Source organism: Cervus canadensis, chromosome 5 (assembly GCF_019320065.1).
Source record: "Cervus canadensis isolate Bull #8, Minnesota chromosome 5, ASM1932006v1, whole genome shotgun sequence".
Taxonomy (NCBI): Eukaryota; Metazoa; Chordata; class Mammalia; order Artiodactyla; family Cervidae; genus Cervus; species Cervus canadensis.
In genome coordinates this window covers 74,143,812-74,168,042 of record NC_057390.1, presented here as the reverse complement: position 1 = coordinate 74,168,042, position 24,231 = coordinate 74,143,812, and the positions used below count along the sequence as shown (strand labels likewise).

At 42.5% G+C, this 24,231-nt stretch overlaps 1 protein-coding gene across 4 annotated transcripts in view; it reads right to left on the bottom strand.

Moving 5' to 3' along the window:
* Positions 1-3,918: 3,918 nt before the first annotated feature.
* The window catches only part of LDAH (lipid droplet associated hydrolase), a 91,956-nt gene continuing 71,643 nt past the window's right edge, over positions 3,919-24,231 (bottom strand). For 2 of the 4 annotated variants that reach the window (XM_043469279.1, XM_043469278.1), the window contains exons 6-7: positions 22,279-22,361; positions 5,329-7,593 (exon numbers count right to left, since the gene is read on the bottom strand). In XM_043469279.1, the coding sequence (XP_043325214.1) occupies positions 7,402-7,593; positions 22,279-22,361 (275 nt within the window). In that variant the 3' untranslated portion in view covers positions 5,329-7,401. Of the gene's footprint in view, positions 7,594-16,029; positions 21,210-22,278; positions 22,362-24,231 lie in introns of those variants that run through there. The other 2 variants (XM_043469281.1, XM_043469280.1) reach the window with 2 other exon arrangements.

Genomic DNA, 24,231 nt, shown 5'->3' with positions numbered 1-24,231 from the left:
ATATGGATTGGGCCAGTGTGACTCACCTTTTTGCAGTGATGGAGCACACGTCCACTGTAATCCAGTGTTCTCGTGGGATTTTAATGCCTGTCCCCATGTCATGTGTCTTTCTCTGGTGAAAGGTAAATTGAGAAAGCTCCCTTTTTGTTTCTTACTTTCATGACTACCAAATAAAGGGGCCTCTAAGTTAAAAAAATTAAAAAAAAAACAAAAAACATTTTGACCACACTGCAGGGCGTGTGGGATCTTATTAATAGTTCCCCAAACAGGGATCGAACCTGTGCCCCCTGCATTGGAAGCACAGGGTTTTAACTGGACCACCAGGTAAGTTCCAAGGAGTTTCTTTGGCAGAAAAAATGTTCACCTTGTAACTAACTCATTTGGCAGGTTGTTGTAAATGCATAGGCTTCATGACTCTGCCATTGAAAAAGGTAAAGTCTTACATTAGTTCGATGATAACAACCCTCAGTCAGTTCTTCCTTTTCGTATTTTTCACTCTCCGCTTAACCTATCCTGGAATTCTGTGGTTAGAGGAGTACATTTTCAGTTGAGAAGGGCTAGTTACAGGGAGAAGGGAAAGTCAGGAGCCACATTTAAAATTTTATCCTATTTCCCAAACGCTGATGAGAGATGGTCTAAAGGCCCTGCAACGACCGCTGCTAAAAGGAGCCGAAGACGGACTTCTCCGCTTCCCCAGGCCCCCGGCCCTGGTGTGCCCACAGCCTGCTCATCTCAAGGCAGGCCAAGGCCAAGATGCCACCACCTGCTGCCTCCCTCAGAGCGGAGCTGCCCGATCTGGTTGTGGATGCCCTATGCCCGTATCCCAGGGAGGCTCTCTTCTGCTCAGAAGGAACAGTGATCTGGGGAGAAGCTCGTCCGTTGTGACGTGTCACCGGAGTGCAGCCACTCCGGTGGGGGTGAGGCTGGGGGTGTCTGCCGAGCCCTAATCACATGCAGGTGCTTGGCCCTGCAGCGGCGGCCAGCGGGAGGAAGCCCAGCTGTGGTGCGAAGCCCGCGCGGCGTGGATTTGCAGAGGCGGGAGGGGTCCCCCTGTGGGTGCAGGGGGAGGCCCTGCAGGTGCACCCGCACGCCTGGCTGTCCTGGCCGCCCAGTCACAGGGTCACATTCCCATCCCGGGAAGAGGAATTTTCCCATAGACTCACCCAGCAAGGGAGTCTGTCGCAGTGTGGGGAGGTCAGCACAGCCCCCCTGCCAGAACGTCTGAGGAATGTGATGCAAAATGAAAATGCTCTGCTGTCCCGGAGCCGGGGCGTGTATATTGTTGCTTGTAATTCCCACTTGGGGTGCCGCACAGGGTTAGCTCGCAACAAATAATAACCACATATTTGGTCGTTGCTAATACCCAAAGTCCAGAGGTTTTCTAATCACAGAAGAATGGAAGTAACAGTTGCAGCCGGACGGCTGAAGAATGGGCCACGGCATGCAGTGGCCTTGCTGAGAGTGGCCAGCCTGTGTCCTGGAATCTGACTCAGCGGTGCACAGTGAGGCTGGGGAAGTGCTTAAGGGATAAACAAGTCCTTGTCACAATTCCATTTACACACTCAGTTCTGAGGGACAAGGAGTCCCAGCGACGTGATCCTCTGACAAGTCCGACTGACTGAGGGAACTATTATTTCTTGAGAGCTTGCATATTAAGTATGGCAACAACTTTTTATTAATTTAGAAAACAAGTTATTGACTCGTCTGTGTGACAGGCCTTACTCTATAAGCCCTGAGCATAGAGAGTGACTAGATACAAGGCCCATCTCCTAGGACTCTCCTTTCAGGGGCAGGAAGGAGTGTTAATAGTGGGGCAGGGAGGATAAAAATTCAGTTCCTGCAATAACAGCAAGTGCTTCACTAGGGATGGGGCCAGGGGGGCCAAGAGGGCTCTGACGGAAGGAGAGAGGGAGGGAGGGCTCTGGGAGGCAGAAGAAGCTGGTATTTTGGGTCAAGCCTCCAGGGGGTGGGTCGAGGCCTGGGCACTCTCAAAGCTGGAGCAGTGGATCCCAGAGGTGCAGGGCACAGGGCACTTCTGAGGAGCAGATAGAAGGGAGCGTCTCTGGAGCACTGGGTGGCCCTGGGCCGAGCTGCAGAGACCAGAACGTGGAACTGAGCCTCAGCTCTGACCCCCTGCACCCCCCTACTGCCTGGTGCCTCAGACATCCCACCCCAAACCCCTCCCTGTCTCATCCTCCAAACTTTTAACGCTGCTCAGTCATCACCAACCATTTACTCTTCACTTCCACTGACAACCTGGCCCTCGAATGCCCTCCCGGGACTCCCTTTCCCAACCCTCCACTCTTGCCAGGCTGCCTGCCTGCTCTTTTCCTCCAGGAGGCAGCAGGATGCTTTGGGGAGGAAGGGGTGAGGCCGTGGCCCTGGGGCACAGGCCGAGGGTCACTCAGCAGCTCTGAGGTCTTGACCGAGTCCCCTACTTAGCACCTGCATGGGCACATGTGGTCATGAGGCCTGAGTGAGATGCTCCAAGTGCAGGGCGAGGAGCATGTTCCAAACCCACCTAAGTTCCACCTTTCCACCTGTCCCTCTGGCACCAGGAACAGCACCCACCGTCCCCACAGGACGTTTCTCTTTACAGAGTTGGGGCAGCCTGGAGCCCTCTGTGGCCCCACCTGTGAGAGGCCTGCGGTCTGCTGCAAGGGGACAGGCCCAGGTCCCACAGTGGCGGCTCCCCACCTAGGCCAGTGTGATGGCTCAGCAGCATCTCCAGCAGGCAGACAGAAACCTCAGCCCTTGGAAAGGGAAGTCTTTTCTGTCCTCGGCACTCCTGCAGGAGGGGCTCCAGCCTCAAGGCCTCAGAGATGTGTTTGTTCACAGAGCGCACGTGGTCCCAGGCACTGCCCGCTCCCCGAGCTCAACCCCGCCAAGGGAGGGAAGAGCCCAGGGGATGTCTCCTCTTTCCAGCAGGAGGAGGCCAGGAACAAAATGATGTCTCTTGTCATTTAAGAAACACTTTGTCATACAGAGTGAAGTAAGTCAATGAGAGAAAAATAAATGTCATATTAAAGCATACATATGTAATCTAGAAAAACGGTCCAGATGAACCTATTTGCAGGGCAGGAATAGAGGTGCAGATGGAGAGAACAGACATGTAGATGTTGTGGGGGGGGGATGAATTGGGATTTACATATATATACATTACTGCATGTAAGATAGCTAGCTAGGGGGAAGCGCTGTGTGGCACAGGGAGCTCGGCTCTGTGCTCTGTGATGACCTGGAGGGGGTGGGGATGAGGGGTGGGGTGAGCCAAGAGGGAGGGGAGATACAGCTGATTCACTTCCTTGTATAGCAGAAACACAGCATTGTAAAGTAACTATACCCCAAACAATTAAAAAAACAAAAACATTTTGCCTCTTACATCTTTTCTAAAGGACTGTAAGTTGCTCGAGGGGATGTTTGGGTGCTTGGGGCTGTGTGTGGGAGGCCTGTATGGCTTGGGGTCAGAAAGTGGTGTCAGGTGGGGGAGTGGCCCTCTCCTTGATCAATATGAATCAGAAACGCTGAGACAGTTAGAAGGTCTCAGGCTGGGTGAAACGAAGCAGAAATGGGGAATTGCAGAGTCCTGCACAGAACCACAGAGAAGAGAGCGCAAGACAAACAAGTGTGCAGTCGTCCTTTGGGTACCATTTCATAGAACATCTACCAGACAGGGTGCTAGATACTACATGCAAGACCTCACCTGACCCCATTAAAGACAAACAAAAACCCTTCCAAGCTCCTAAAGCTAATGCAAGTGCTTTCAAGGGTGAGGACAGTGGAGGCGGGGAGGTGAAGCCTCGGAACATCACACACCTAATAAATGAAAGACCCACGATTTGAAACACAGTCTTTATGTCTTCATTTACTTCCTAGAAGAAGTAATTCACTTTCTGGAAAAGAAGCAATAAGAGACAGATGCAGAAGGAAAGAGCATTTTTTTTTTCCAAATCATTATTTGTATACATTTCAAAATCATCTCAAACATACAGAAATGTTGCAAGAACAAAGAACATTTTTTCCCTCTGAACTATTTGAGTGTAAACTGACACAATGTCCTATGGCTCCGACACATTTTAGTGTGTCTTCACTGCAAATAAGGACATTCTCCTACTTAAAATAAAACCGCTGACATCAGATAATTACCATTGATCTCTTATTCCCATTTAAAAACTTTAGGTCCCATGAAATGAAGTTCTGCAAACTGTCCCAACACTGTTTTTTCTTTTTTTTTTTAATATAACATCTAATCCAGAATCAGGTGTTACATTAAGTTGTTGTGTTCCCTCAAGTCTGGAATTAAACCTAATTTTAATATAAGGTAGGATAAAGACAAATCAAGCCTTTGGAGGTCACTGGCTCTTCAAGGGTTGAGTGGAGAGGCCTATGGTAAGTGGGCTGTTGCCTTGAATGTCTGGCCACAAAAAGCCACAGGGGCAGCCTCTGCAGCTTCTCCCTCGTGGTCCAGAGCATACTGGGGACCACCAGTCATGATTTCCAGTGTAGGCCTTTTACTCAGCACTAGATAACCCCAGAGCAGATTATTAAACCTTTTAACAAGGACCATCCCAGTGGCTGACTGGCATACACAGGCAGAAATGCTTCTGGAAAATGGATTTCATCCATTGCCGACCAACTTTAGTCTTTTCTTTATTTTATGTTATGATGATATTTAATAATCAGTAATACAGCCGATCTTTATTGAGAAGATACTCTTTGTCAGGCACTGTGCTAAATGCTTTCATTTAATCATCCCATTCTTCCAACAATGTGAGGTATGTATTATTATTAATCCTATGTTATGAATGAGGACACTGAGGCATGGAGAAATTAGATGAAGCTGTCCAAAATCACACAGATGGTAAGGCCTCCAGAGCCTTACCTTATCACGTCATATACATGCATGAACACTTTTGTTTAATTCTTCATGAAACAAAATGAGCTTCAATCTTCCAAAATCTGATCCTTCCCTCTCTAAAAAAAGCATTGAAAAAGTGGCTTTCAATTTAACCAAGAGGGTGCATGTGTGCTAAGTCATTTCAGTTGTGTCTGACTCTTTGCGACCCATGGACTATAGCCCACCAGGCTCCTCTGTCCACGGGATTCACCAGGCAAGAATACTGGAGTGGACTGCCTTTTCCTCTTCCAGGGAATCTTTCCAGAAATTGAACCCCCATCTCTTAAGTCTCCTGCATTGGCAGATGGCTTCTTTACCACTAGTGCCACCTGGGAAGCCCTTAATTGAGAGGCTATGACCTGAGTCTACCTCAGGAGAACGTGAAGCCTGTACCCCTCCTCCCCAACACATAGAGGTCAGGCCAGGCAAGATCATAAAGTGTGGGTAAAATATTTATTTTGAAAATTCATTTGGTGCTTAGATGATTAACAGGAATTACGAGCCAGTATCTTTTACTTTATCATTTTACTTATTATTTTTTAAGCTCTGGTAAACTTTGGTTTATCAGATATAATTTCATACATGTGGACTTCTGAAACATGAAGTAACATTGTAAAATAAGGCTAACAGAAACACTGGGTGTGTTATTCTTGATTCTAGTAGCATGATTTACCTAGTACTCGCTTAAGTGCTTCAGTATCTTATAGAGCATCTCCTGTATGCAAGGTACTTCAGAGTCCTGAGACCCAGCTCCTAACATTAGATTTCTAGAAGGCCTCTCCACACAGCTGCCAAAAAGGACTTTATGTATGCAGCCTTCTGCCAATGCCTTATACATCTACTGGCCCCTTTCTGGGGCTGAGAGCATGGTTTGCCTGGAGCTTGGCTCCTCCCCTCTGAGACGTCATTTGCTCTGATGTGGAAGCCAGGCCAAAGGATAATATCTCATTCGACATTCACCACTGGGTTGGCAGCATATCAGAGCTGAATCTTTCATCAGAGGGCTTTAGGTTTTGAGAAGAAGGACAACATCCCCTTGTCCTTACGAAATGATAACACCATGAGGGATTTCCTCCAGGAGAAAAAATGGAATGTTTCTATCTATCATCAACCATCTCCACAGTCAGTGGATTTACTGGCTAAGTAAATCCTAAGGTCCCAGGATTGAATCAATTGAGGGAAGGAAGCAATATTGTTAGCAAGCTCTAGATCAGAGAACAAGCTTCTTCTTTATTGGAACTCAAGGTGTCTGGAGAGGGTGAATTCACATAATTTAATGGGGTTTTTTTTTTTTTGGTTCATTAGTAAAACAATTTCTTTCCAACTAAGTGGAGAACTCATTTATGATGATCCTCTATTCAGCAATTTAAAGATGCCCTTTCAAAATTTACTTCCTGGAAGATTTTCAGAAGAAAAGAATCATTAATGTAGCTAACAGACTATCCTCAAGGTCTTTATAGCACTTGGCTCATTGCTGGTCTGCAGTGGAGTTTGACTGAAAAAATCACAGAATGGGCAGTTGCCTGTGGCAGGCAAGAGGTTCATGGGGGCAGCTCAGTGTCACCCCATGCTGGCTCTGGAGAACGGAAGCCTGCAGGGAGCTCCCAACCAGGACTTACTGGTTGGCTGTGGAGGAAGGTATAGTTGGGATCCTTCAGTAACGCTTATTAGCTCTTAGTGGACCAGAGGAACGTCTGACGAGCTTTATTCGCTCATTACCGTGGCACGTCAGGAAGTCACTCGCCTCAGGGAAGGAGACAGGCAGTGTGTCCCCTGCCACTGGCTCTGCTGGGCTTGTGCACCAGCAGCCAGACAGAAGGCTGACTTGGTGGTCTGAGACACGCGGCAAGGTAGTAAGAGGCAGGGTGTGCAGGCTGTCCTGGTATCCAGTCTGATTTTGGTGATTTCAGCCAAGATCTGTGCAAAGTTAGTTGGGCTGACCTTCAGTATCTGTCCTTAAGAGAGACCCGGGTCCACTGCCAAGCTCCACTGCTTGTCACTTCCTGGATGAGTGTATTCTTCTCATAATTTCATATGCTTCACATGTCTGACTATGCACTTGACATTCACTGGTCCTTTACATCTTCTACTAGATCTTTCACAGTTTTCTCTGGGGAGGGGGGAGGTGCTATTCTATATTGTAAATTAAAATAAAAAATTTAGATTTCCTTTTGTGCAATGATCTTGCCTATAAAAATTAAGTTGATGGTGCCACTGGGCATTTCATGCACACGTGAAAGACTTTGTTTAGATCACTGTGTTCCCTGAGTCTTGGGAATGTGTTGTTAATTCTAGGGAATATTGGTCAACTGTGTTTGTTGCAGTCTGTAGCACGCGGAGCTGGGAACTGAGTTTTTTAAGCCAAGAGGGTCTCACTTTTTTTCCTCTTCTAACATCAAATATTAAGATTAGACATTTACCCATTAAGTATACTACTTGCTACTAAGAGGCAGTATACCTACCGCCTCTATGTACTAGCTATTGGTGTTCGCACCTTGTGTCAGTATTTACATTTTGGACAGATCATCCTTTAGCCAGTCAGCTACCATGTTGGCCACTTCCTGGAAAAAATTGAGGATAAACGCATGAGGTATTTTTTTCTCACAGAGTCGAATATCTCCTTCTGGAAAATCTTTCTTTATGTCGTCATAGTACTCTTTTGGACACCAACCGTCTGTAGTACCATAGTAAAATATAAGCTAGAAGACAAGACAAAAACACTTTATTAGAGTTCCCCTCCCAGCATGGATCTGACACAAGCAACCTACAACACTTTGAAAACAGCCCCTGCAGCTGGCCCTGTACTCTGGTCCCAAAGCTTGCTGTGGAGAGTGGCTCTCTCAAGGCAGTGAGCCTTCATGGTTTATGGGAGTGAATCTCGGCATCTGACGTTAAGAAACCCATGTAGGGAGAGTCCTGTGTGATACATCACCCATGATCCACTGAAAGGATTCGCCAGCAAAGTAGTATATGCTGTGGTTGGGATGGACACTGGAAAGTGTGCCGAGAGGGGCAAGGAAGAGTTATTGAGACATACATGATCACTGAGTGACTTACAACCATTCATTACAAATAACAGTTTTCATACAGCCACATGCTAGGCACATGGGACATGTTTGTTGAATGTACACAAAGATGAATCAGACGGACTCAGGTTTCTCAGTGTAGCAGATGAATTGTGATCAGAACCCTGAGGGTGTCTGTGACATTTCTACAAACAGGCTCCATGGAGCAGCGAGAGAATGCTGATTTGGGGGGAGGCGTTATAATCATCCTTCAGATGACAGCAAGCAGGTGGGATGGAGAGAGAGCTTCCTTTGAGGAAGCATGCCTAGGATGCTTATTGAATATTGGATCTGCCCCAGCCTCTGATACACAAACACACACCCATCCATGTGTGCACACACATGCATGTGTGCAGTCGCGGCCGACTCTTTGCGACCCCATGGGCCGTAGTCCACCAGGCTCCTCTGTCCATGGAATTTTCCAGGCCAGAATACTGCAGTGGCTTGCCACTTCCTTCTCCAACACATATGCATATACACGTACATATGTGTATATATGCACACATATGTGCATATGTTTATGGGCACTTAATCATATATACACACACATAAATATATATGTGTGTATGTATATGTATAGTCACGTATACATCTATAAGTATATATATACACATACATCTTTATCTCAACATCTAGCCCTAAGCTGCTGTTCTTTATCAAAAAACTATATTCTACTTCTGCATTTTTGAAAAAAAAAAGGCAACAAAAGTGAAATCTTATTCAGAAAGGTATATACAAGTAATTTCTACACACACACACACACACACACACACAAACCTTAATTTTTTGGCCCCTCTGACATCTGTCATCACTGGAAAAAAAGAGTTCTGCCTGGCTCCAGCCCTTAAGTGGCTCCAGCCCTCAGTTACAGTCACTTATACTTCCACAACACACCAAATCAGCTCACTCATTCAAATGCTTAATCATTAATCTGTCGGGCAAATACTTATTGAGCATCTTCTCTGTACTAGGAACCTGGAAAACAGGTAACAAGGGGGAGGAAGGATTGGAGGCGCCATGCACACAAGGCAAGTAGCCCGGATGAGGGCGTCTGGTGGGAACCAGTGGGCAGGAGAGGTTCCCCAGGGCACTGAGGCCCAAGCTGAGTCTTCAGTCTGGGAGGGCGCCCTGTGCAGAGCATACCAGCAAATAAAAAGTATGAAGGAGCACGGCACACTTGGACATTGGAAGTAATTAGAACTGGTTAGAATATGGGTGGTGGGAGAGGAGGTGGAGAGAAATGAAGTCCTGAACAGCCTCTGAGCCCCACTAAGGACGTTGGACCTTGTTCTGAAGTCCACAGGAGCTAACAAAAGACTTCACACACTGAAGTGACATGACTGAGTCTGTGTGGTAGGAAACCTACTCTGGCTGCGATGACGAAGAGAGACCTCTGGAGGGGATCAAGTAGAGGAGGGAGGAGGATACGGGAAATAAATGTTAGTGCCCACTGGGTTAATTTTCTCTTTGGATCATTAAATCCATATCGGAATAAGGAGAGGTGAAGTCAATCTTATAAAAATACCAGCCTTTAGTATAGTAACATTATGGCATAACCAACATTCAAAGAGATGGTTAATTAAGAAACACTTTAAAGGGGAGAATATTTAATGTAGCACTCCAGAGAGTCAATTACTAACAACTCAGCCTTGAGTTGTAGACTTACTCTGAATCACTTCATAGAGATTTTTCTGGCTGTGACCTGGGATTTAGTCGTGAAAGCTGCAAAGGATCTGTGGCTCATAGATTTCTCACTTAACTTACTCTTCTTATTCTCCTATTTTTCTCACTACAACCATTTCTGGGCATGCCAAAGTACCAAAACCAGAATTCATTTTGCCAGGATTCTTAGCAGAGTATGAAGTTGCTTTTGTTTCCTAGTGAACAAGAGTTGCCAGGTTCTTTTTCCCTGGTGCTGGTCTCTCTATGGCTCTAAAATGCTGCAAATTCACAACCAGTAGGTGATGATTCTGGCTGGCTGTGGACAAATAAGTTCCTCAAAATTTCTCAGCAACCACCCTACCACAGCTTTCCCCTGAAATACTGTTGGGAGTACATGCTGTCTGCAGGCATTAATGACCTACTAATAGGGCTAATAACTTCAGGTTCCCTCTAAACCACTCCCTACTCTTAGCACCAAGAATCCTTTAAATTATATCCAGGAAACAGCATCTGGAACAGTCATTATGCACAGTTGTTCAGCACTTTCTCAGAGTATGAAACATACTTTGTTAAACAGAGTATGTTTAAACATACTGTGTTTAAACATCTGGAAATTAAACAACAACAACAACAACAACAAAATCTGGAAATTCAAAATTCAGGCTTGGGTTCGTGGCCATCAGGTCTGTCTGTTCCTCTGCTCCAGAGTGCTCTCTTCTCTCACCAAGAAGAGTGCCTTGGGAGTCCTAATGCTAGTATAGGCTACGGTGGTGAGGTTGTGTGAAAAACCCTAATACAAAAGGTCAGTGAGAAAGAAAGCAATGCAAAAAATATTGCTCCCAATGAAGTCTCTGACAAGGAGGACAGCATCATGGTGGCATCTGCAATTTGCTTTCCACCTACCTCTTCAAAGACTATTTCTATGATGCATTTACTTTTCAGTGAGGCAATTATAACTTGAAATGTCTCCATTGAGAAGTCCAACACTGGGGAAACACCATCTCTTTTCTCATGCATGAAGGTGTCAGACAGTTGAGCAGGAATAATAAATATGGATTACAGGGACATACACCTACCTTCAGGTATCAAGAGACAAGTCCTGTCCAAGTAGTTATGGAGCAAGCACTGCCCAAGGCATGTACTAGAAATCTCAACACAAAGTGATGTCAGTGTTGAAGACAGTGTTAACAATGAAGATCACAGATTCCTCATACGTTCATTTGATTTTACCTCTCAGTCCTCCATGACTATGATTATTTTGAGGAGGGGCTGTATCTGGTTACATTTCTAAGTGATAGTGGGGCAAGGTGGTTTTGTTTTTTAAGTTCTTCTTCAGGCTATATTCAGTGAAGGGCTCTGTAAGAAAATCTTGGCTTATAAGTCAAACACGTGGTTATTTCTAATGCCTTTACATATATTGGCTCAAGATACTTCCTGTTCCCTCTGGATTTTAAGTCACAGGCAATAGATCTGAACAGAGGACTCTGCACCTGTAGCCCTAAACAGGAAACTGGAAAAGTATGGGGTGTGTGGAGGTAGTGCTGGGGGATGGGGAAGGACAGGTGAAGTAGAAAGAAGGAAATAAGCAGACACCAAAGCATAGTGGTTAAGAGTGTATACCATTACTATTAATACACTGATATGGAAAACTGAATCGCAACAAGTAATGATGTCCTAAAGAAAACAGAATAATTTGCCAGACTCTATGTTAAGTTTTATGTTCACTGAGTTCTTACAATAATATTCTGAAGAAGGTATTTTAATCCTATTTTACAGACAAGGAAATTTAGGCTTAGTGAACCAACGTGCTTAAGTTGAAACAATTAGTGAATATAACCCAATGAAAAATTCAGTTATAAATCCAGAGACAGCATTACTAGTCAGAATCTTATATTACTGTTTACGATTAAGAATAAACAGAACCATGGTATGAAAACACAAACCTGAAGGCTGAGAAATCTTAAACTGGTTATGAAACCTAACTGAATGTGATAGTCTCCGACAGGTTAAGTCCATGTAGTTCTTCTAGGGTGCTGCATGTCATAATACTATGAAAATACTTACTGTTAACTAAGAATCTCAGGCTATCAGTAGGATGTTTAAATCAAACGTTTACAAGAAAACACATCATTTCCTATAGTATTTCTCCTTGGCACTTGCTTTGATATGCATGGGAACTGTTCAAGAGTATACATTATTAGAGATGGAAATTATTGTATTTCTAAATTGTTATGTTAAGTAATCATTTCTCTATTAAATAGAAAGTTTAATTTTCTCAGTTCTAGATTCTGATTGTCCAGGACTGTGCTTTTGCTTTTCTCTGGGTACCTTCCACAATAAGGTGGAATTATGGTTACTAACATTTCTGTACTCTCAGACATATTTTCTTTTAACTCTTCTGTTGCCCCTAAGGAGATATGTCCCTGCTAAAATGTCCCTGTGTTTTTTTTCCATTGTATATCCTTGCCTCCTTTGTCAAAGATAAGGTGTCCATAGGTTCGTGGATTTATCTCTGGGCTTTCTATTCTGTTCCATTGATCTATATTTCTGTCTTTGTGCCAGTACCATACTGTCTTGATGACTGTGGCTTTGTAGTAGAGTCTGAAGTCAGGCAGGTTGATTCCTCCAGTTCCATTCTTCTTTCTCAGGATTACTTTGGCTATTCGAGGTTTTTTGTATTTCCATACAAATTGTGAAATTATTTTTTCTAGTTCTGTGAAAAATACTGTTGGTAGCTTAATAGGGATTGCATTGAATCTATAGATTGCTTTAGGTAGAATAGCCATTTTGACAATATTGATTCTTCCAATCCATGAACACGGTATGTTTCTCCATCTGTTTGTGTCCTCTTTGATTTCTTTCATCAGTGTTTTATAGTTTTCTATGTATAGGTCTTTTGTTTCTTTAGGTAGATATACTCCTAAGTATTTTATTCTTTTTGTTGCAATGGTGAATGGTATTGTTTCCTTAATTTCTCTTTCTGTTTTTTCATTGTTATTATATAGGAATGCAAGGGATTTCTGTGTGTTAATTTTATATCCTGCAACTTTACTATATTCATTGATTAGCTCTAGTAATTTTCTGGTAGAGTCTTTAGGGTTTTCTATGTAGAGGATCATGTCATCTGCAAACAGTGAGAGTTTCACTTCTTCTTTTCCTATCTGGATTCCTTTTACTTCTTTTTCTGCTCTGATTGCTGTGGCCAAAACTTCCAACACTATGTTGAATAGTAGTGGTGAGAGTGGGGCACCCTTGTCTTGTTCCTGATTTCAGGGGAAATGCTTTCAATTTTTCACCATTGAGGGTGATGCTTGCTGTGGGTTTGTCATATATAGCTTTTATTATGTTGAGGTATGTTCCTTCTATTCCTGCTTTTTGGAGAGTTTTAATCATAAATGAGTGTTGAATTTTGTCAAAGGGGAATACGTGTAAATCTATGGCTGATTCATATCAATGTATGACAAAACCCACCGAAATGTTGTGAAGTAATTAGCCTCCAACTAATAAAAAATTAAAAAAAAATAAAATAAAATAAAGTATAAGGCCTCCGCTAAAAAAAAAAAATAAATAAAAAATAAAATAAAATAAAATGTCCCTGTGAGTTGTTGAAGCTTGCCCCCATATAGGAGCCACAGTTGTCTTTTCTCATGTATTTTTTTCTTTTAGCTTTTTACTGCTGAATCTGACAGATTCACAGCATTTCCACCCAAAATGACTCTAAATTTATATCCCACCTGGCACTGGCTAAGTGGTTGAAACTCAGAAGTAAGACAGCTCTGCCTTAGAGAAGCTCCAGAGTAGGCAAGAACACAGGCAGGTACAAGCTGCCCTTGAACATAACAGGTAGAGAGAGGCATGAACAAAGTGCTGTAGGAGGAAAACCTGACTTCTGATCCGAGGGACGCAGCAAAGTTTCGTTTTAGTATACATGGAGTTGCTGGCTTTTATGCATTACTAATAGAGGGTTTATTGTAAGAACGGAAGACATACTAAAACCCACCTTATAACACAAGTTTATATGTTTGATTTAACTAAGTAACAAAAATCACTTTCAATGATTTATCAACATCTTAAGATATTAAACACAAAGAAAAGCCATACACACAAATCTCTGTCTGGTGATAATAAATATTATTCAGCTATAAATAAAGAAGGAAATCCTGCCATTTGTGACAATATGGATGGACCCTGAGAGTATTATGCTAAGTGAAATCAGACATAGAAAGACAAATATTGTATGATCTCACTTATATGTGGAGTCTTAAAAGGTTAGGTAGGCGGTGAAGGAAATGGGTGAAGGTTGTCAAAAGCTATAAACTTCCAGTTATAAGATAAATAAGTTGTGGGGATGTAATGTATAGCATGGTGACTACAGTTCACACTATACTGTATATTTGAAAGTCAGTAAGAGAGTAGACATTAAAAGTTCTCATCCCAAGAAAAAATTTGTAATTAAGGTAATGGATGTTAACGAAACCTGTGATAATCATTGTGCAATATATACATATATTGAATCATTATGTTGTACACTTTAATACAATGTTATATGTCAATTCTATCTCAATAAAATCAGGGGAAAAAAATCTATCCAAATTCATTCTTTCTAAGCAGTAATTCACTAGGACTGCAGGTGTCATAGGAATTGCTGGACAAGAACAACAGGCTCCTCTTTCTATCCTCCCCCCAAAATCAGACACCTAAGCCTTGACCCTGCAATGTTAAAGGAAACCTATTTTGTAATACAAGCATCTCTTTTCAGTTACTTAAAAATCCCATCCCTCTTGGGAACAGAAGAATAACAATCACAAAGCTTTAACCAATTCACTGTAGTCTTTCTGAGCAATCATTTAAAAAACTTTTTTAATTGGTGGAAAATTGCTTAAATGTTGTGTTGGTTTCTGCCATAGAACAATGCAAATCACTCATAATTATTTATATATTATATATAATATATATAATATGTATGTATATGTATATAATATAAAATAAAAATATATATGTATAATATAATATATTATATTATATAATAATATATTATGTATACTATAATAATATACATGTATTATATATATATGTACGCATATCCCCTCCCTCCTGAGCCTCCCTCCCTTCCCCCCGCCTCACCCCTCTAGGTCATCACAGAGCGGCAGGCTGGCCTCCCTGTGTCATATAGCAGCTTCCCACCAACCATCTATTTTGCATATGATAGTGTATATGGTTCAATGCCACTTTCTCAATTCATCCCACCCTCACCTTCCCCTGCTGTGTCCGTAAGTCTATTCTCTACTAGGTTTATCAGTACCATTTTTTTAGAGTCTATATATATGCATTAATACACAATCCTTGTTTTCCTCTTTCTGACTTAGTTCACTCTGTATAAGAGGCTGAGCAACCATTTTTAAGAACCTGAACAATTGCTGAAGAAAGGGAGAGAGTTTAGAAAATTCATTGTCCAATTTACCTTGCTTCCTTTCTTTCCTTCATCTAGAACTGGATCAATTATCATTCTTAAAAAAAAAAAACGAGAATTAAAATCCCTGAAGATTAAAAAATGTGGCCGAGGACAGAGGGGAACACACGATCCTTCAGGAGCACTGAGCCCTGCTCCCCCTGCAGGCACTGGAGGAGGTCCAAGCAGGTTACAGACTGGGCCACTCTCCAAGAAACTGGAAAAGTCATGCATCGAAAACCCTGCAAAGTGGGGCTCTCTTGTCTCTGCACGACTCACGTGTAAAGGGCCAGAGTCTGCTCGTTCCCAAGTGGAAGTCACTGGGGCATCGATACCTAGTTCCATCTCTTCCTTACGTGGGACTGGAGTGAGGAGCTGACCCAAGGCTTCCTCTGGTGAAGCAACAAAGTATGTGGCACCGGCAGCAAACTTATCTCCCTGTGCGTCTGTTTCTCCCTGGTTATATGCCTCAGGAAACCGGCAGATGAGAAGGGTCTTGCTTAACTAACTTAGAGGAACGGCCAAGGCCAGCTTACCTGAATTCTAGGCACCAGGGGACTGGAAGTTCTGGTAAGGATTAAGTAATACTGTGTTTTCCTTCACTGCTGCTCCCACACAACATCTCCCTTGGGCATCTTATAGGAAGAAGTGGTCAGAATGGGACTGGCTACATATTTAATATTACGAAAATCTTTCAATACAGAATGAAAACATCTGAAGGGATGGGTGAAAGTGAAAGTTGCTCAGTCATGTCTGACTCTCTGTGACCCCATGGACTATACACAGTCCATGGAATTCTCCAGGTCAGAATACTGGAGTGGGTAGCCTTTCCCTTCTCCAGGGGATCTTCCCAACCCAGGAATTGAACGCAGGTCTCCTGCATTGCAGGTGGATTCTTATCAGCTGAGCCACAAGGGAAGCCCAAGAATACTGGAGTGGGTAGCCTATCCCTTCTCTGGCGGACCTTCCCAACCCAGGAATTGAACCGGGGTCTCCTGCATTGCAGGAGGATTCCTTACCAACTGAGCTGCCAGGGAAGCCCTGAAGGGGGTGGGTATGGAGAGAACAAGTTAGGTAAAGTCTTTTTAAAGTACTCAGAGGTATACCTAGGATATGACTAACTTTATAATAATAATAAACTTTTGTTCAATGTTTAGTATATGCAAGGTCTTTATATGAATTATATGTAGTATTACAGGTTTGGAACAACTGTATAAGAATAGATACTATTATTAAACCATTTTGTTGATGAAAAAAAGGGGACACAGTGAAGTCTAGTAACTTAACCAAGGTCACCTAAGCAAGCAAGCGGTGGAGCCGGAGCGTGGACCTCAGGCAGTGACTCTCAGGACTCTGCTTCCCATATGCTCATCCTCCTCTGGATCACGCTCCTCTAGAAAACTCCACCAGAAAAGCTCCAGGGTGTGCTGACACAAAAGTGCTTCAGATGGAGGGCTCCAGGTCCAAATGACTGAGACCCAAACAGACTATCTATTTATCCAGGATGATTATGGTATTCTGAACAGGCTTCAGATTGAATAGGCAGAACTAACACAATCAGTTTCAGGCTGAGGCTGGCGGAAAGGCAGTCCTGGTTAGCAGGGTCCAGGGAGCGCGTCCTATGCTCAGCTAAGCGGGACATGGGCATGTCCGAAGGATTTGCATGCCCAGGTCTGCAGAGAACGGTCGCGAGGTTTGTTCGTTCCCAAAGGCAACATGCGCCTCTGGGCTCGGGTGGGCTAAGCAGGACGGGGCGAGTATAGCGGAGGCGGGTCCCTGTTCCTGAGGACCCTCGGCCCCTTTCCCAGCCACACCGTGGCCCCAGACTGGCCCTCTGGGGGCAGGGGCAGCACCATTTGCAGGCAGTCCTCTCACCGCTGCCCACTGTGGTCAGAAAGCAGCGTCTCGTGTGCTCTCACTGGGAACGATTTCAGAGCCCTATTGACTGATAGTGATGCTCGAATTCCGCCTGGCAGTAGCACACACCAGCTGTTTCCATGAGCCTAGGCCAAGGATGGTCACGGCAGTTTAGAATTTCCCTCCTAAGTGAGTTTTAAATGAAAACTTCAAGTTTGTAAACCAAACACTAATTCACTTTTCTGTGGGAGAGACATACATCCCCTTGTAGTTGAGAACAATGACAGAGCAAGGGAACGCTGACCTCCTGTTTGCCTCAGACACGCCAGGTGCCTCATAATGCAGAGCATACCCCGGGGGCTCCCAGAAGGATTGGGACTGGGGTGGCGAAAACGTACAGTTGATGCTCTTGCTTTGGTTTACTCCATCCTGGCTCACATTCCCGTACCTCCCCCGCCCCCACTCCCGTCTTAGTCATTAGCTCCTCTCTTTCCTCCCAGTTTTTTAGCTGTGTTCCCCAAGGATCAGCCTTTATATGTCTTTTCTCCTCATTCTACATATTTCCTTGGGTTACTATTACCCGTGCTCATGACTCCAAATATATCCTCATCATTCCCAAATCAAAGTTCAGCCCAGATTCCTCTTCTAGGCTTCCTATCCACATATATCCAGCTACCTGCCAGACACGTGTCCCTGGGTGTCCCACAGGTATATCAAACAAAAGGACTAGAAGGAACTACTTTCTCAACCAGCTCCTGCAACTTGCTGGCACTTCTCCTCCCATATTCCCTACCGAGTTACAAAATCCAAATGCAGAGAAATAACCTTACTCCATCGCCATGCTTTCATGATCTATGAGCGCTAAGTGTCTTTGATTCTACTTCCTGGATCTTTCCAAATTCTACCCCCATCTTTACCCCCAACTTCCTTGCCTTAGTTCTTAGAAAAGTCTTCTAAACGGTTTTCCCACCTCAAATTTCATTCTTTTCCAACATTCTGATACGCATTTTTCCAAATAATTCCCCTCACTGGTTAATCTAGCCACATTCCTTGGGCTAACTGATATGAACTGGTACCTCTGAACTGACTGACTGTTCACAGATGGCGTATGTTCTGATGGGTCAGTGGTTAAGGGATATGGTTGTCAAACCTCCTGAACATCACCTTGATTATTACCCTCCTTCTTAAACCCTTTAACTTCCCAACAACTCAAAATAGTCTCTTTAGTGTAGCACACCATGGCTTCTTATTCTCAGGCCAGTGCCCAAGCCAGAGTTAATACCACGTTGCCTAAGCTTCTCCAGGGCCTCATAGCAAAGCTTCTTCACCTGGGGTCCACAGGTCCACACACGTTCATGGGTGGATGCAGTAGCGGTTGTAGGGAGAGGGTAATGTGAACTTGGATAGGAAAAAGAATGCATCCTTTTTTGCTAACCTCTAACCATGATTTCAGAAGGATTAGAAATATCTATTGTTTGTCATCTATAAAATTACTTCACATTACAGTACACTGGTTGTAGGTAAACTAAAAGTTTTTATGCATGTCACTACAAATTTACAATAGTAATTCTGACTGATAGTATATCTCATTTATTTTGTTAGTAAAGATGCACATAATATACATCACAAATATGCTTTTAATGTATTTGGATAGTGATACTTCAACATAACTTTTTGTGGTAAAAAATATACTTCATGCACTTAAAAAAATATTATTCTGAGAAGTCCATCCATGACACAGTCAGAGAGATCCATGGCACAAAAAAGGCTTAGAATCTATACTCTCAGAGCTTTCCTGTCCATCCGTCTAGTGTACATTAACTGATTGTTCAAATATGACGCACTGTGCTAGGCCACACGGACACCGAGATGAGAAAAACCTTCAAAGAGGGTGGGGGTGGGATCTGATTATTTAAATGCCGTGTGAGAAATGCGATATCATAACTCTACATATGGAGCCAGGGGTGCTGAGGGGAGGGACTTCTAACCAAAACCCATGGCTGGGGAAGGCCTCTTAAAGAGGACAATGGAGACAAGTCCTAAAGGGCAGGTAGAATGTAGTCAGGTGAGGGAAGAACACAACCTGTGATGCCACAGGCCCTGCTCTACTCTTTGGGAGACAACTGAGTCTGATATCTTTGCTTCCGGAAAAGGAAACAATCGTATGTAGTGCTGAAGCACAGCTGACTCTGGGGGGAAAGTCTCCAGACCTAGGAAAGAAGGAAGACAGTCAGCTCTGGAAACTTTTCAGAGTTAAAAAGGCCCATTAGCTTCAAGAAGATTAAAAAGATCTCCTCATATGGAAATGCAGTGGTAAAAAGTTTGAATTTAGATCCAAAGCCTGCTGATTATGACAGTGCTCTAGAGGAGGAGAAAGAGTCCAAAGGCCATCCACATGAGGCAGTAAAGTGACTGTTTTTAGACGAATTTTACTGTGGCTTCCTGCCTGGATGGCACAAAGATAGATTTTCCAGAACTGTTTTAAAAGTTGAATAACAGATAAAAATTGAGTGATTTTTGCAACAAAATGTGTGGCTCAAAACATCCTCAAAATGGGCAGTCCTGAACAGGAAAGACGTTTCTGAATGCTTATGTTTGGGCTGAGATGGGACAGAGTATCTGTGACTACAATGACCTAAAACAGGGATATGGGGACTTCCCTGGTGGTTCAGTACTTAAGAATCCATCTTGCAATGCAGGGGATGCAGGTTCGATCCTTGGTCAGGTAACTAAGATCCCACGTGCTGTGGTGCAGCTAAAGCCCATATGCCATAACTAACACAGTCTACATGTTGCAATGAAAGATCCTGCCAAGTGTTGTAACTAAGATCTGATGCAGCCAAATAAATAAATAAACATCAAAAAAAAATAAAATAGGGATATGTCTAGTCTTGGGAATTGATTTTCAAGTCTGACTAATTATCAGGATTGTTTGGAGGGCGTGGGGAAATGCCCACTATTTTGCTAGAACCATGTGCCCTTTCGTTTCTTTACTTTCTCAAGCAGACTGGGACATATGTTGACTCAACTTGTTACCAATATTAAATTACAGCATGTTTCCTTTTTTTTTTTTTCATTACAGAAACTAAAAAATGGCAATAAACTTCCTGTCTTTTTATACCTCATTTCACTTAGCAATTGGAACTGTATTATTCTGGGGGAGAATTCAAATGTGGCTGGTAGAGAGGGTAGTCAATTAACTGCAGGTAGTTTTGCATCATTAAACTAAACATGCCTTGCTTTCCAAAGTTTCATGAATACATTCAATGCTATCTTTTTTCTTTTTTTCAATGCTATCTTAAAAACAAAATAAAACCATTCCTTCTAGCTGGAAAGGTTTAGCCCTGTGACTGTGTGTTAACATTAACCTTGAAATGCCTGCCATCTACCATTATACCTCCATATTTCTCCCACAAAAGTTTCTGCAAAGTACAGTCCTGACACTGTTACCATGAGCGGCCCTCTATCTGGGAATGATTACACTTGCATATGGATTTAACTTAGGACGGGAATAAGTTAGCACCTTCCTTTGACCTCTTTCTGAGCACAACATACAAACAGAATCCAGGAATGATGAGTACTTCGCAGCAGCTGGCGTCCACAGGTGGTAAGACAGAATATGACACATGACGGGTCGAGTCATTCAGCAAGTGTCAATTTCGGAAATGAGCATCTGCCAGTCTTCTTCTTAACTGGGAATTGAGTTGTTTTCATGAACTTCTAGCCTTGTGAACTTAAATGAGGCTTTGAAACAAATTCACTTATAATTTAAATAAAAAATAAAATACTGTTTTTCTTGCATTTTCACAGACATCAGGGACTGGAAACAGTTGCAAGCCCTGGAAAGAGGGTCCCTATGAGGCCCCAACCTCCCCCATTCAGCTAGTGAGGGTATCCTCTGTCTTCAAAATTTCACTCTTCAGCCAACTGCTATTTTAGAAATATGATGACCACTGTGGTCATAAGACAAACAGACTGGCACTTTCAAAAGTCCTCTCTGGGTGAAGCTACGATAGATCAATATTCTAAAAATATTTTTTTAAGAACATATACATTTCTTGCTTTAAGATAACTTTATTGGGAGGTTATAGAAATATGAATTAACTGTAGGCAAGTTTAAGTCAAATGTCTCAAAGTTTATGGAGAGATTCTAAACATAGCAGGGTATCTAAGATTTTACTTGCAGATTGTAGGTTCCTGGGCCCTGTTAGAGCTGGTCACTCAGTGGGGCTCATTTCACTGCATCCAGCAGATGTCACAGTTCGGCACTGACTACAAACTTCTATATTAGCACAGTCCAACAGAAATACAAAGGCACGCAGGTAATTACCAAAAAAACTCTGGTTAACTATATTTTATAAAAAATGTTTAGTGTATTTTCTAATAACAACATTTTTTAAAGTGTCATATAAAGGAACGGATGAAATTACTTTTAATAATATATTGGATTAGCCAAAACGTTCATTCGGCTTTTTCTGTGACATCACACAGAAAAATCTGAACAAAATTTTTGGCCAATCCAATATATTATTTAACTCAGTGTATCTAAAATATTACCATTTTCAACATGTAATTAATATATAAACATTAATGAAATATTTTACTTTTTTTTTTTGGTACTAAGTTTCTGAAATCCAGTGTGTATTTTATACTTATGGCACAGCTCAATTCAGAGGAGCCATGAATAAACCCCATGTGGCTAGTGGCTATCATGTTAGATGGCACAACCCTATCCTATTCAGAATGGACAGACAGGCAAACAATGACAGGGGAGTACCAGGGCCATCTAAATTCTAGGATGCTTTGACACATCCTAAACCACGGCCCCTTACAGTTTCAGAAACTAGTACTTTCAAATACGCTTGTATTAAGGTTTTATCACTTACAGCAGCAACTTAAAAGTGCTAACTATTTCAATCGTTCCCTTTCCGCACCTGCTTGTATAGAAAACTGGTCTTGATGTCAGAACTGGGCATTCCTACACTAGTGCATTGGAGAAGAAGAAAGACGGGCTCACTGAGTCATCAGATCACAGGAATGTCAGTTCTTTTCCAATGTTTCGCTTATATTTTAAAATAACTTTTTTCCCCCATAAATATTATTGTGAGTCTTTTCAGTACAAAGCTCTAGAGAGAAGTATTAATTCTAAAAATAAACCCAACAAAAACAGGTGGTAAAACATATTTAAGTAACTATGCAGTCAGCTTTACTTACTTTCTATGCAACTTTCAAGGACTACATTAACGTTAACTAGAACATGATCTGAAATTTACAAACCCTTGAGGTCTTACAAATTCTAACCAACTCTAGCCTTTCATCTTCAGTAAGTACTACAGCACTAAAGTGATTACCTTAGATAAATGTTCTTTGATGGTTTCGTTGTCTCTCTTCACTACCTCCCTCATTTCTTGGCTCCCAAGGTAGGCAGCGTTAACTACATTAAAAAAAAAAAAAAAAAGACAAACATTTAGAATATATAGAACAAACACAAATGTCAAATTAATTGTAGTCAATTCCTGTGTCACCCTTTTCTTTTGGCAAGTGCTACGTGATGTGAAATGTCAGGGAGGCCAAGAGAGGCGTGTGAGTCAGTGACATGCACTGACCTGGAAACAAGGGCATGCCCTATGGAAGGCTCTCTCTTACCTTCACCTGGCTTTCTCAGCAGCAACGTTTAGCTGTATGATGGCCTAATGTCAGATATCACAGCAGATGTGTGTCACTGTACCTGATCAAGGTATTGTTATGATTTAAGGATTAGAATCACACATTTTAACAGACAAATCATGCATATCAGGGAAACCACACACAGTTGCAAACATTAAAACATCTTGGTAATGTTTTTTTAGAAAGGCCACAACTATAAAGAATGTTTGTTTTAAAATAGGTTTAAATGATCTTTAAGAGTTAGCTGTTAATGACGGTCAGTCCTATTATACCTATTATATGCAAAATAGGTACAGTGACCCCCATTTTCAAGATGACAAATATCTGGAAAGAAGGAAGAAAGCCAGTGATAATCCAAATTTGTGGCTTCCCTGGAAGCTCAGTGGTAAAGACTTTCTGGTACTGCTACACAAATTTTCATTCGATTCTCTGTGCCTTGAATTCCACTTTGGTTGGTGTTATTACTGCTAGTTTGCTTTCTTTTTGGCATCATACTCCTATTTGTCTTTTATCTTTAATCTTTTGTCATTTTAAGTATGTCTCTTGAAATCATAAGTGGATCTTTTTAAAAACACAGTTTAAAGTCTCTCTCTCTTAAATAAAGGACTTAACATACTTGTGTATATTGATATAAAAGATAGTTGGTCTGACTCCAGTCAGGAGGCAGAATAAAGTAATAATAAGGTTCACAGCAGAAATTTATCGAATTGAGACCAGAAAAACAAATGAGAAACTAAATGAAACTAAAAACAGGTTCAATAAAACTGATAAATCTCTATAGCCAGACTGTTCAGGAAAAAAATGTGAGAATACATAAAACATTACCAATATCAGGAATGAGAAATGACAACCCTTCAGATACTACAGACATCAAAAGGATCAGTTCAGTTCAGTTGCTCAGTCATGTCCAACTCTTTGCGACCCCATGGACCACAGCACGCCAGGCCTCCCTATCCATCACCAACTCCCCGACTTTACTCAAACTCACGTCCATCGAGTCAGTGATGCCATCTAACCATCTCATCCTCTGTCATCCCCTTCTCCTCCTGCCCTCAATCTTTCCCAGCATCAGGGTCTTTTCAATGAGTCAGCTCTTTGCAGCAGGTGGCTGAAGTATTGGGGTTTCAGCTTCAGCATCAGTCCTTCCAATGAACACTCAGGACTGATCTCCTTTAGGATGGACTGCTTGGATCTCCTTGCAGTCCAAGGGACTCTCAAGAGTCTTCTCCAACACCACAGTTCAAAAGCATCAATTCTGCACTCAGCTATCTTTAGAGTCCAACTCTCACATCCATACATGACTACTGGAAAAACCATAGTCTTGACTAGATGGACCCTTGTTGGCAAAGTAATAATAATCAGGTAATTTTGTGGACTTTGCCATGAAATTTAAAAACTCAGATGAAACAGTCTATACACAGACACAAATTTGAAGCTCACTTGACAACAGATAGGGGCTTCCCTGATGGCTCAGCAGTTAAGAATTTGCCTGCAGTGCAGGAGACGTGGGCTTGATCCCTGGGTTGGCAAGATCCCTTGGTGGAGGAAAAGACAACCCACTCCAGTATTCTTGCCTGGAAAAAAATCCCACGGACAGAGGAGCCTGGCTGGCTACAGTCCATGGGGTTGCAAAGAGT